The 13,201-nt window shown below is 41.8% G+C and overlaps 1 protein-coding gene across 1 annotated transcript in view; it reads right to left on the bottom strand.

Moving 5' to 3' along the window:
* The window catches only part of CFAP96 (cilia and flagella associated protein 96), a 221,294-nt gene that overhangs the window by 174,014 nt on the left and 34,079 nt on the right, over window positions 1–13,201 (bottom strand). Inside the window, exons 2-3 of the mRNA XM_078678866.1 lie at window positions 7,741–7,932; window positions 962–1,185 (exon numbers count right to left, since the gene is read on the bottom strand). Of these exons, the coding sequence (XP_078534992.1) occupies window positions 962–1,185; window positions 7,741–7,837 (321 nt within the window). The 5' untranslated portion in view covers window positions 7,838–7,932. The remainder of the gene's footprint in view (window positions 1–961; window positions 1,186–7,740; window positions 7,933–13,201) is intronic.

Raw genomic sequence — 13,201 nt, 5'->3', positions numbered from 1 at the left:
CAAACGCAAGAAACATGGTGGGCTCAGATTTTCTTTCTTAGCCCCATCCTTCTGGAACACACTCCCCCTAGAATTTAGGCTTACTGCTTCCTACCCCCTTTTCAGGTCCCTCCTCAAAACTCACTTGTTCCGTAAAGCACACAACTAAGTCCCTCCCTGATCTGCCTTCACATGCTCACAGCGCCAAGAAACCGTCAGGTGGTAGTCGCGCTTTACAAATACTTTTACATAACATAACATTGTACGTGTTGTCTAAAGAGAGGATGGCGAGGTCTTGTCGATCCCTTCAGTGGAAGTATGGGAACGAACTCGTGACTGCTGAGTTGGCGTAAAAGACATTGAGGCTGTGTAGGGCAGCAAAGATGGTCTTAGTTTAGGGTAACTGCAGGCAGCCGTCTTACAGGCCACGAAAAGACGCCAGAATGGAACAAATGGCCTCAAAGTTTGGTCTTGTTGCAAAGAGGGCTGGGGGAGCACTCAAAACACAAACTATCATTTTGCCTACGGCTCAGACAATCCTTGAAGGTTCGGCCAGTACATGTCCGCAGGGTTGCTGTTTCTTTACTCTGCTAAGGAAGGTGCATCAGATCCGGAGCAGGCTGAGATCACAAGAGAGGAAACGACAATCCGAGATCCAAGGACTGTCCCAGGTGTCAGCTTTTTGTTCAAATAAATTGCAATTATGAATATTCAATTGGAAAGTTCCACACTGTGGCAGAAAACATTTGGTAATGTTTACTGAAACAATGTATTAAGGTACATTTATTCATGCTGGGAATACATTCTGAAACAAGGTATTAAAGTACATTTATTCATGCTGGGAATACATTCTGAAACAGGTATTAAGGTACATTTATTCATGCTGGGAATACATTCTGAAACAAGGTAGTAAGTATTTATTCATGCTGGGAATACATTCTTAAACAAGGTATTAAGGTACATTTATTCATGCTGGGAATACATACCGCTTCTTTTCACCATCATTAGGACGGAACACTTGTCCCACGTTTTTCTTGGATTCCTCCATTCGAAACAGGCGCCTCTGTTTGACGGGGTCGGAGTAGGCCTCACTGTCAAACACCCTCTTGAACACCGGGTCAAAGTAACCCGCCTGAAGGGCGGACTTCATCTTCGAGCCTCCAGGTATCATCTGCCGGTTCTTGCTTGCAGCTTCGTTAAATGGTCCTAAAATATTTTAACATAAGAAGAATGGATTTAGTTAATGAAATACTTTATTATTGATCGTACATGTAGAGTGGAACATATATGTGCGAAATGAAAGCAAACTCTTTATTTATAAGTCACTCAGTTTCTGTACATATCTCCTTTGCTCTGGCCTGATCTTTAAAGATAGTCATGTAAATAAAGGTTAATTAAATGGCTATGTTCAGGACATGCTCTAATCTTGACTCTAATCTCGGTTTGTGGACTAGCGTGCAACTCGATGTAAAGGGTTTCAACGCCTCATCAAGGGTAGTAAGCACTATATAAATACAATTTCTAATTTACCAGGCAACTCAGATTGAACGGGTGCGCTACCATCCCGTTTGATGCTGCATACACTAACCTAAAGCTGACACTTGGCAGTGCAAGATGCTTTGCACATGACGTACTGACATAGCACCCAATTTACAAAGCTCAGAAAAACAAGCCGTGGCAAAGCCAACAGGCCTGGCCTTGCCGGTCTACTGGCTTTGCCAATGGTTTTTGTCAATTTTGTTTCATGAAGAGGAAAGAAAACAATAGAATGAGAATGAAGCAAATGAGGGAGGCAATAAGGGAAAAGGGAAGAGATGTGAGCCCACTGTAGCTTTTTGATATGTTGCTGAAGATTATTTCCTATGTTTTTGTTTTCATGCATTATTAAGAACGTATAATTTTACACTCAATTCTACATGAACACCTAGATATACTGCAGATTTCTAAAAAACGTGTTACCTATGACATACAGAAGCATGTTTTCTTGGCTTTTGTTACCCAGGCCTCATTAGGGCCTAGCAGCCATATTTTTCACAATGGATGGCTCTCCTCTCCTGAACCACCCTGTACATCTCGGCTCATTATTTCTGCAGCGCACAGTCAAGCTGATATGTATTTCTTTATTTCCATTGTCGTTGTTTATGCTGCTCTCAATGAATCTTCCACAACTCAGTCGTGAAACTGTAACGTTTCCAAGATACTTCCGCTAGCTCACTGTACCATATTCATTCACAATAATTTGTTCCTGTAACTAGTTTGTTCCACCGCCTCCGGACGGCATTAGCACAGAGTGGGCAGAATAATTATTCATATAGTGAGATAGTGCTTAGGTGCTAAGGCGATATGACATTTATTAGAAATATGCTCTGATTTGCTGAGATTGTAACCTTTCCCATCACACCACATTGATCTTGCACTTGTGGTAATTCCATATGTGAAAATAATGTATAAAGCCCTTCTATTTTGGGGGACGGGGGGTGGGAGCAGAAGACTTTCCTGAAGACTTAGGTGTGGCTAGGGTTGCTGGCCATTTCTCTCTTGATTTTGCTGCTCACTTGGGACTTAAAATAATTTCAGATTTACAGTTCTTTGTAATGTCCTACTTGCTGAGAGCCTTCATGGTACTGACTCTGTACCGCCTTATTTTTTAATTTTCACGATAAAACTCTTATCATTTTGGGCTCTTTATTTAATTTACTTTTTATTTTGGGCTCTTTATTTAATTTACTTTTTTATTTACTTTAATGATGTGTTGGGAGATGTCTTACTCCAGCAACACATTACCTCATGAAATTGAGGTTTAGCACAATCTCCGAAGTCATCGAATTGTGTGCATCCTAACTCAGGGAAATGTTGTGGTGTCAAAATTGCCGGGGTCCCCTGTGCCCAAATGGCGCACAAGTGGCTTACCTAAAAGATTCTTCCTGTAGTGTCACTCCAATGCTTGGAGTTAATTTGTAACTTTACTAAGGCTTTACTTTTGGACCCTTTCCAATTTGCTAATGGGTTACCACCTACTTGACATAGATAGTAAAATGCAAATGTTTTGCAACCGCATTCACAGTCACAAAACATTCACGCATACCGTTAGGATTCACTATTTGGAAGGGACGCCCTAAACACGCCCCTTCCAAATAGCGAATCACGAGCCCAAAATTGGGTTTGCTGCATCAGAAATGCATTTTTTGTGATCGCAAATGGGCCGATTCTGTGAATCGGCCCGTTTGCGAGGAGCAAAATTCATGATGCATCTGGCCCTATATATATATAAACTTACAAATTTATGGAGGTTTGCCATCTTTTGCAGGTAGGCCAATCAAAAAACGCCCAGAAACTGCACCAAACTGCAACGTGTTTATTTTGTGTTCGTTAGACTAACTTAGCCATGCAAAGAGCTTTGTGTATTGGACCCACAAAGTACATAATAAAAACTTTGCTTCCTTTATTTATTTATTTCTGTTTGAAAATGTTCAATTTGCAAACTTGCTACTGATTTTAAGAAGCAGTATTTTGTTCTTAGTCAAAATATTGTCCAATTAATAGTCCATTATTAAGTAGTTATATGGTTTCTTTTTAAAAAGGTAAACCTATCTCAAAACCAATATCTGAAACACAATTTCTCAATCGCTAACATCTCTTCCATTGGCAGTACAATAACACGCTCAAGAGGCTGTTCAATTTCAAAGTTTCTCCATTTACTCAAATAGATTTATCTCCTTTTCCTTGAAGTGTTTCCAAACAAACAATATTTTCATTTTATTGTCACAAGAGCTCTTTATTAATGCCCAAGATATAAAGGAAAACTACTTTTATGATTTTTGAAAACTTTTTTTTACAAAATTGCTCAGGATTTTAGGTTTTTCACTCAGACAAATGTAAATCCTGAAACGTCGATCAGGGTTATTTTGCATTGTGTCTCCTAGTAATACCTCAATTACTGATTTGCAAACTTCAAACTAATCCAGCACTGAATTGTTAAGCATTGAGCACCGTCTGATACTGTTATTGGTTATAAACTTTGGCCTCCGAGATCTTGATTGCGAATAGCAGCCCTGCACCACAACTCAGCTCAATTATATGCCAACTGAAAAGAAGAGGTCATTCTGTATATCATTATGCAACCTCTCACACTCAGGAAGACTGCTAGCCTAATGGATGTGCCAGCTTTCTAATGTGTACTCCACTCCATGATTTCATTGTAACCTTATGTGTGATTGCTGTCCTTTCTAATCACCTCCATCTCTAAAGTCACCACGTAATAAGATTTTGCACCAATGCTGTTTGGGACCACCCCACAGTTTGTTTCCAGGTTAGACAGCAGACATTTGAGCAAGGAGAAGTGCCAGATGTGTGCATTTAACGATGTGCGCCCATCTTTTAAAATAACCTTTTTTTTATTACATCTTAGATCAAATTTGGATTGCAGTCCATGGGACAAACAAAATAGCCTTAATATATAAGAAAAATATTCATTTAAAACTTGACAACAGAATAAATATATATAGAGCAAAAAGACACACTTTTAAAATGAGTATGCAAATACAGATACGTACTCTCTCCCAGGGCTGCAGCGCTAATTGTGCCACCCTCCGAGTAACAGAGTATAACATGGCTCCCAACCTGCCACTGCAGCCTGGAAGAGCAGTTTTGAAACAGCTAGTTCGACTTTGTCATTTAAACCAACAACAAAGCCCCAGCTTGATTTAACAATACATGTAAGCCTCCCCTACGGAAGACCTTGCACGACGCAGCTCGCTACAGCAAGTGCCGAAGGAAGCCAACTCTCCAGCTGATGCACTGACCAGAAGCTGTCATCCTCCTGCCGGGAATCCAGCTCAAGTGTTTCTGACTCCTCTTGCGGGGTGTTGGAAAATCGAGTCCCGAGAAAGAGATACCAAACTCTCTTATTCTAAGGTATGGAGTTGATTAGAACCTAGAGAAACCTTTGGCAATTCTTGGCAAAACTAAACCTATGCTAAATTCAGCACCTACTTCTTTCCTCGTACTAGACTTAGGTTAGGTACATTGGGGTAGGCGTATTTTAGAAGTACCAGTTGAGTATTTTAGCCTGTGTTATTGATGTATGTATTTTTATATATGTCATAGCAACAGACAATGCTATTACAGTATTATTTTATATTACTGTTCACGCTGTACGCATTATACTTTGCATTCTGTCTAACGATTGTAGCAGTTCATATCTCTTGCATGAGAAATAAGACTGTTCAATAAACCCTTTTATTGAAACGCCTGTCTCTCTATTTCTATGCAACTCTGTAGAAACAAAGCATGCACGATTGACTGAGTGGACTAGTAATCTATTGTTTCCACGACTCTGAAGATATTTTTGCGATTCTAGGGGAAACAAAGTTGTCATGTTTATGCGGTTGTCAGAAACGAATCTCTTCTTGTTTATTCGAGAAAGTTTCTAGTGACTTCTGAGTTAGCTAGCACACACACAATTAAGTTTAATATACTCGATAGAGACATACTGACCTCAGTCCTATGTCAAATCTATAGTGTATGTTATTCCATTGCGCAGAACCTATTGGGAATATAGGAACTAGACTACAGACCCTGGAGCCAGTTAAAATGTACCATAGTTGTTGCCAATCCTGCTGCTTATAACCAAAGGCAGTGTGCTTCACTGGCTGACCGCTGTAGGTTGGACTCAGTCAGCATCTTGCCAAAGGCCAGTCCCTGCAGCCAGCCCTTGCAACCAATTACCCGATGTGCATGACCAAAGTTCATGCACGTACATATAGAAGTGGTCGGAGTCTAATATTTTCAGAGTAACAAATATCTCAAAAAATCACAATTCTTTGGGAGGTAACTTCACTTGTATATAATCCATGAATGTCACTCAAAATAAAGATGGTTCATACATCCAGTGCATATTTTTATTTTTAGCACTTCTTGAAAGGATTCAATATAAATATAAATTGATCAAATTCAAATTCAAAACATTAGAATTGAAAACATTGCAATTACTTCATTGGCAAAAGAATTCAATTGAAGAAAGCACATTAGAATAAAGTAAATACATTCAAGTATGTCAACGCGCTCACGGTGCACAGAAAGGAAAGTATTTAGACGGGATGGGTGTGTTGGGGTAGAAGTGGGGACCGGGTAAAGGTGGTGTGACTATGTTATAATCACAGTGAGAGTCAAAATGCAGCCTTTACAGTCTATATATAGATCAATAGGTTCCAAAAGGCTCTTAAGCACAAGATCTGTAATCATCCATTATTTAATCCTATGCTTAGAGAAGTACAGAATGTTGGTTGTCAACGTTTCGACCCCTGAAGAGATGGGTTGTTCATAACCTCAGGCTGGGGTCTTCATCAGGACACGTAGAAAAGCTGGAGCGCTTTGTGTGGGGCCCGGTGTGGGCCTTGAGGTTGGGACCTTCCAGGGTTCCTATGTTGTATATTGTGGCTGGGAGGTTAGCATTTTCCGATTAGGTATAATTCGAGTCTGTGGCCAGCTGGAGGGGCCGGTCCATGGAGAAATCCGTTATTTTCTGTTCATTTGCAGGACATGCCTGTATCACCTCACTCCTCCGGCTGTCAGCGACAATCTGTTTATTCGAGAAAGTTTCTAGTGACTTCTGAGTTAGCTAGCACACACACAATTAAGTTTAATATACTCGATAGAGACATACTGACCTCAGTCCTATGTCAAATCTATAGTGTATGTTATTCCATTGCGCAGAACCTATTGGGAATATAGGAACTAGACTACAGACCCTGGAGCCAGTTAAAATGTACCATAGTTGTTGCCAATCCTGCTGCTTATAACCAAAGGCAGTGTGCTTCACTGGCTGACCGCTGTAGGTTGGACTCAGTCAGCATCTTGCCAAAGGCCAGTCCCTGCAGCCAGCCCTTGCAACCAATTACCCGATGTGCATGACCAAAGTTCATGCACAGCAGGGCTTGACCTCCTGTGGCAGATAGAGCGCAGGGCTTTAGTTGCAGGCTACACCCTGAAGTGAAATACGTGGAGTAAGATACAAAAATTCCAAGAAATCCACTGAAAAAACTATGTTTAAACTGGAATTATGGTTAGCTTTGTTTATAACACCTCAACATATATTTAAAACAAAAGCTCAGAAATTCTGTGAAAAAACACAGTTATAATGAAGGGTTACAAAACAAAACATACAACAACAAAAAAATCACCAAAAGTTGCCGGTTGTGGTTAGATAAACTAAAGCTAACTCAACGTCCCACTCATGCATGCTTATGACCTCACAAAGGCCATCATTCATTACATGCTCAATTACATCATTGATGAAAACTCAAATTATTTTATTGATGACATCACTAATTAAGTTTTGTTTGCTAACCATAACGTCTATCTATTTTTTCAATATATATTTACAATATTATTGTAAAAGATGTTTTGGAAAAGCAATTTTAGCAAATTATGTTTTACAAAACAATGTTATCACATAGACTCTGACAGATGCAATAGAAAACCCAAACGGTATTTGCATGTTCGACCGAACGCAGTGACCATTTCCTCTTCGTAGAGCAAGTCACTTTAGCTGAGGTGTGCCAATACGAAGTGACTTAGGCTTATACACAACAGGGTGATCAAACTTATTACACTTAGCAGTGGATGTGAGTTGAAGGACTCATTATGCTGTCAAAGAAACTATACTGAACAAACCTATAATCTGCAATAATAAACAGCCTATACATGCTACAATAAATGTTGTGACATATAGGAGACTGTACAAAGATGAAGACTGCTTACTGTTAAAGGTTGTGACGTATGTATCTCCAATGCTGATATAACCCATCTCACTGAAGAGACCAATCCTCTCCATGTCTGTCTTCCCTCCTCCAGCCATGGTTAGTCGATAATGTTCCAAATGACGCTAGCAAGAAATTTATTGGCTGCTCCTTATTTTCCTTATATGCGTCGTCCTCCTCATAATACAGGCACCTAAGAGGGTTCAAGATATTCCGACACATAAGATATATAAAGGCATTTCAGTCATTACAAAGTGTGTCACATTTCTATAATACTCTTTGAAAATGTAAATAATTTACCAAACTATTGTTGTTTACCAGTTGAATAAGTGTTTTATAACAAGTTTTTACTCTGCTGCTTTTTGGCTAGGTCCGCGTTATAGAAATACTACATACATAAATAAATAAATAGATAGATTATTGTGTCAACGACCATAGGTTTGGGGACCGGTTAGAGAATGCGAGGATGCGGTGAAAACAGATTGGGTCCTGCAAATCAAGTTAATTTGCAAACTCCTGACTGCGTGGGATGGGTGTGCCCACTATGGGGCTGATTACGAGTTTGGCGGTGTGGGAGCGAAGCGGCACGGGGCGGGTATGATGGACCACTGAACTCGGAATCAGGCCCATATCCCTTGCCATGAAATAGTTCTCGCTGAGCCTTGTCCCAGGGAAAAAAGAAATGGCTGAGACGAAAATTCATATTACTTCACCTTCTTTTGGTTAACAGGAGGATAGCTATTAAATGGCTCAACAGTTACTTACCTTCTTTTGCTGATTGGTTCAAGGACATGGTGGAATAAACTACAGAGGAAGAAGTATATATGAAGAAGGTGCAACCTGATGTGCGACTAGCTGAGGATTTAATGGCATGGGCAGCTATGATTGAAGTGCTGTCCAACCCACCTGATAGAAGGACATCTTAAGTGAGTGGACTGTTGAATTGTTACCAAATATATTGTTAGAAATTGGGTTCTTGGTTGAAGTGAGAGTGAGCCCCCTTCAAGCCAGCACCACAGTCCTAGCTAGGGTGAACCACAATTGTTGTAAACTAAACCTTGGGCTGGACCCTCTGGTAACGTGGACACAAGCAGTCAGGCTTAACTTGGGAGCAATGTGTAAAGTCTTTATGCAACACACAAACAGTAATAAAGTGGAAACACAACACAAAAACGGTCCCAAAAAGACTTAGAAAAATGGAGTATATTTTAATAAATAAAAGGACACCAAAACAACAAAACTTAAATCAGTAGATCTTGAAATGTGCAATTTTAAAGTATTAAAAAATATATATTGCTTAGAAATGCAAAGCACCGAAGTGCTCGGAGTCGGTCCAGAGCTGATAAGTTCAAACCGGGCACAGGGGAATTGTGTCAGCATCGAGGACCATGTTGGGTCCAGGGAAAGAGTTACAATCGGGCTGGTCACCAAAAACGCAGGAGTTCACGGAGTCAAGAGTACCGCAAGGCAATGGCCGCTTGCCATCGGATTCGCTTGTCGTCAGAGTCGAGTTGAGAGGGGCTGGAGCTGAAGTGGCACTCGGACCTGAAGTGGCACTCGGACCGAGATCACTGGGCGTCAAAGCAGCTTGAGCCGTGGATTGGGGGCCACTTCGAAAACGGAGTCAGGGAGCCGTCGAGGGCAGCTGCTGTCGTCTGTGGAAGTTGTCAATCGGAACCGCTTCAGAGCCTGAGTCGGAGATATTGGGGCCACTCGGCATCGCTCAGTGTCAATGAGCAGAAACATGCAGGAATTGCAGGTAGGAGCACCCTCTGACACCACCCAAGGGTCCTAGACCTTTAAGACAGGTAAAGAGGGTCAGGACTAACTCCTTCAGGGGCAGAAAAGCAGCAAGGAAGGACCAGGCCAGGTTCTAATCAATGAAAATCAGGGGAGGCCTCTGGAACATGTAGTCCTGAAAGTTCAAACAAGAAAACAGTCAACTGGTTCTTGGAGTCACTCAAAAGTCTTGGAAGAGAGAGAGCAGGTCCAGTCTTTCATGCAGCAGTCTTGTCTTCTGGTTTCCAGTCCAAAGATGATCTAAGGCAGTCTCTGTGATGGGTCGTTTTTTATCAAGAATATGGGGATTCAGTTCACACATACCATCAGAAAATGTTGCCCTGGTTCCTAGATAGCTCACAGTGCCCCATCTGAAACCCTAACCTTACCAGGGTATCAGACGGTATCAGCAACCTCGAACATGACCACTCTCTCACAATAATTTGACAATAGTAATCTGTCTTAAACTGTGTGATGTACACTTTTTGAATAATTTTATGCACTCTTGTAATAATTATTTTGATGTTGCTTTTCTTTTACTTAAAGAGGAAAGATTAAGGGAAGGTTAACGAAGGGAAGGGAAAGAGAAGAGAAGAAAAAAGATGGGAAGAATGGGTCAAGGAAAAAGGAAAATAAATGCGAGTAGATGAAATATGAAAAGGTTAGGGAAGAAAACCCACCAGCATTGTTTTTAGATTCGAAAAGGGGTCACCAGGGATATAAGGAACTTACGATTGAATGTGTTTATTTTGTACTGGAACAATTAATTGTGTTTTGTAAGATCTTTTGCTGGTGCATCTTGAAAAAAAAAAAAAGAACATGACACTCTTTATTTCCCAAAGAAATCGTGGCAACAGATCTCAGCATGCTCAAGGTAAAACATAAATAAGGTACAACTATGGCTATTGAAACATTTATTGAAACAATCGTATTCCTGCACAGACAGAGTGAGCTGCAATTATTAGGCAGATAAAACAAAATATTGTAACAGCACTACAAGAATGGTGAAAAAGATGAACAGTTCAACCATCATAACATTACCACATGATTATACTCCCGCCTAACATTATCTATACTATCAAGAGTTTAGTGGGAGTAACTTTTTCCAGATCCATTGGGATAGCCTAAATCCCAAATACCGGGGTATGATGTGTCAGGAAGCCAGCCTATGCAGAACAGGCTATCATCCTTTGCAGGATAGAGGTCAGAGTCAGCAGAACTGAATTTCAGTCACAGTGTGTCGCATTCCAGGACAAACCCAGCAGAAGTGCTCCTCTAACAAAGGTAGCACAGAGGCTCTTTATGTAATAAAGGAATTGTTCCAATCGCACTGTGTCAAAGGTACATATATGAATACAGACATTAGAACATTGATATTATGATTGCAGGATTGAGTTTAGTCCGGAATGGGTGAAGCGTTAGGCCTCACGGCGGCCTTCAACACCCTGTCCCCTACCATTCTGGCCAGCCGACTCAGCGAGCTGGGAGTCAAGGGTCCCGCACTTAGCCTCTTATCATTCTTCCTCGACCAACGGAAGCAAAGGGTTAAGCTAGGCGAGTACATGTCACCCATCAAGCCTGTGAAGTGTGGGGTTCCTCAGGGCTCTTCTTTGAGCCCGACGCTTTTTAACGTCTATGTTGCCCCACTTGCCAGGCTCATAAGATCTTTTGGGCTGGAAGTTCTTTCCTACGCCGACGACACGCAGATTATGGTCTCCATTTCTCAATCTGTGAGCATAACTGCCCATAATTTTAAAAACTGTATGGAGGCGGTTGCCGGATGGATGGTTAAGAACTTCCTTAAGTTGAATGGGGAGAAAACGGAGGTCCTTGTTTTTTTAGGGGCAAAAGTGAGATCTGGTCAATGGACTGGTGGCCTCCTGTTCTTGGCACCTGCCCCTTGCCGTCCCTCTTTGCCCGCAATCTTGGGGTCATTCTGGACACCACTCTCTCTCTTGACAAACAAGTCAGCAGGACTGTGTCCACTTGTTGCAATGCTCTGAGGATTCTAAGGAAGATTATTCATTATCTCTCCCCTGATGCACGCAAACAGGTCGTAGTTGCGCTTATTGCATCCAGGCTGGACTATTGCAATGCGCTGTATTTGGGCATTAGCAATGGTCTGGTCCAGCGCCTTCAGACTGTGCAGAATGCGGCTGCCCGGTTTGTTGTGGGGGCCCCTAAACGCTCCTCGGGCAGGGCTATCAGAAAAAACCTGCACTGGCTCCCCATGCAGGCGAGGATTAATTTTAAGGCTCTTTGCCTTACACATCGTGCCCTTAATGAGACTGGGCCGGAAGCCATTTGTGCTCTTGTGGCCTACTATACCCCCGGTAGAGCACTTCGCTCTTCCAGTAAAAACCTGCTGGCGGTTCCCCGAATAACTAAAGTCAGATGGGGGGGAAGGGCCTTTCGCTTCCTTGCGCCCAGACTCTGGAATACGCTCCCCAGCGAACTTAAGGGGATTCCTTCCCATACCCTGTTCCGTAAAGCACTCAAGACTTGGTTATTTCAAGAAGCATATTTGTAACTCTTCCCCTGATGACTCCTGAGCTTTCCGTTTACCATCTTTCAGCGCCTTGACGCCTACGGGTTTAGTTGCGCTTTTATAAATCTCTATTAATAATAATAATAATAAAAGCGTTGAGGGCCTATTTCCAATACAATCTATATACCTGCTATTTTGTTTCTCCTTGGTAGGTATTAGTCTGGAATGTGTGGGCCACTGAAGCAAAATGTTACTGGGAAGTACAAGTTGTGAACAGACTGGTTTGTCAGACAATTGTGTGATGTTTGGGTGTGTTATTGTAGGGCATCAACTACTGTACTGGATTGTTACCATCATGGTCGGACTGGCTGTACCGAGCATCGGGTGTTTCCCCAGGAGGCTGGAAGGGTGGAGGCCAATTTTGCAGCAGTAAATGCTGTTTTTGTAGCGGTGGGGGCGGTTTTGCTACAGGGGGCCAAGATGCAGCAATATCAGCCCCAATAACAAAAGCAGCAAGGACGTGTTTCCAGCCCCACAAATCCAGGCAGTGCTTCCCCGGGACTCTTTTAATAACAAATTTGGGAAGGTTTACGCTGGTTTATGTACACAGTGATAAGAAGAGGAAAACACTAAAAAAGGTTCATCTTGAACGAAGCACAACAACCTCATCTCACAGACGACCTGAGATAGAAACTTAGCACACCACCATCGGAGATTTTAAATAGGTTATCTGGGATACACCAAACCTGGTAAAGCACCAGGTATCGATGGCCTACCAGCCTAATGCTATTAAGAAAATATGGAAGTGCTGGCTACCCCATTGTTAAATATGTAGCTTGCAGTCCTAGACAGGGGAGTGCTTCCAGAGACGCAAGGGGAGGAACTTATAGAAGTGCTCTCTAAAAGGGGGGAGACCTAATGGAATTTGAATCATATGGTCTACTGTCAATGACTAATGTAGACACTAAATAGTCAGGAAAAATCTAACTCTGTAGTTGGAAAGGTGGCCAGTATGCTTATACAAGCAAGGTATGGTGGTTGGGGGGGCGAAACACAACTATAAATATGAAATGCCTTCATGATAATGGCAAAAAACAGCAACTGGTCTTGACTCAAATCAGTAAGGCTGAGCCTCTAATAACAAAACAACAACAAATGCCAATACCGATATCTCATCCAACATCACTTCAAAGGC

This window comes from Lissotriton helveticus, chromosome 2_2 (genome assembly GCF_964261635.1).
Source record: "Lissotriton helveticus chromosome 2_2, aLisHel1.1, whole genome shotgun sequence".
In the NCBI taxonomy this organism is placed as follows: domain Eukaryota; kingdom Metazoa; phylum Chordata; class Amphibia; order Caudata; family Salamandridae; genus Lissotriton; species Lissotriton helveticus.
The sequence above is the reverse complement of the archived record's forward strand: the minus strand, read 5'-3'. Positions and strand labels throughout refer to the sequence as shown.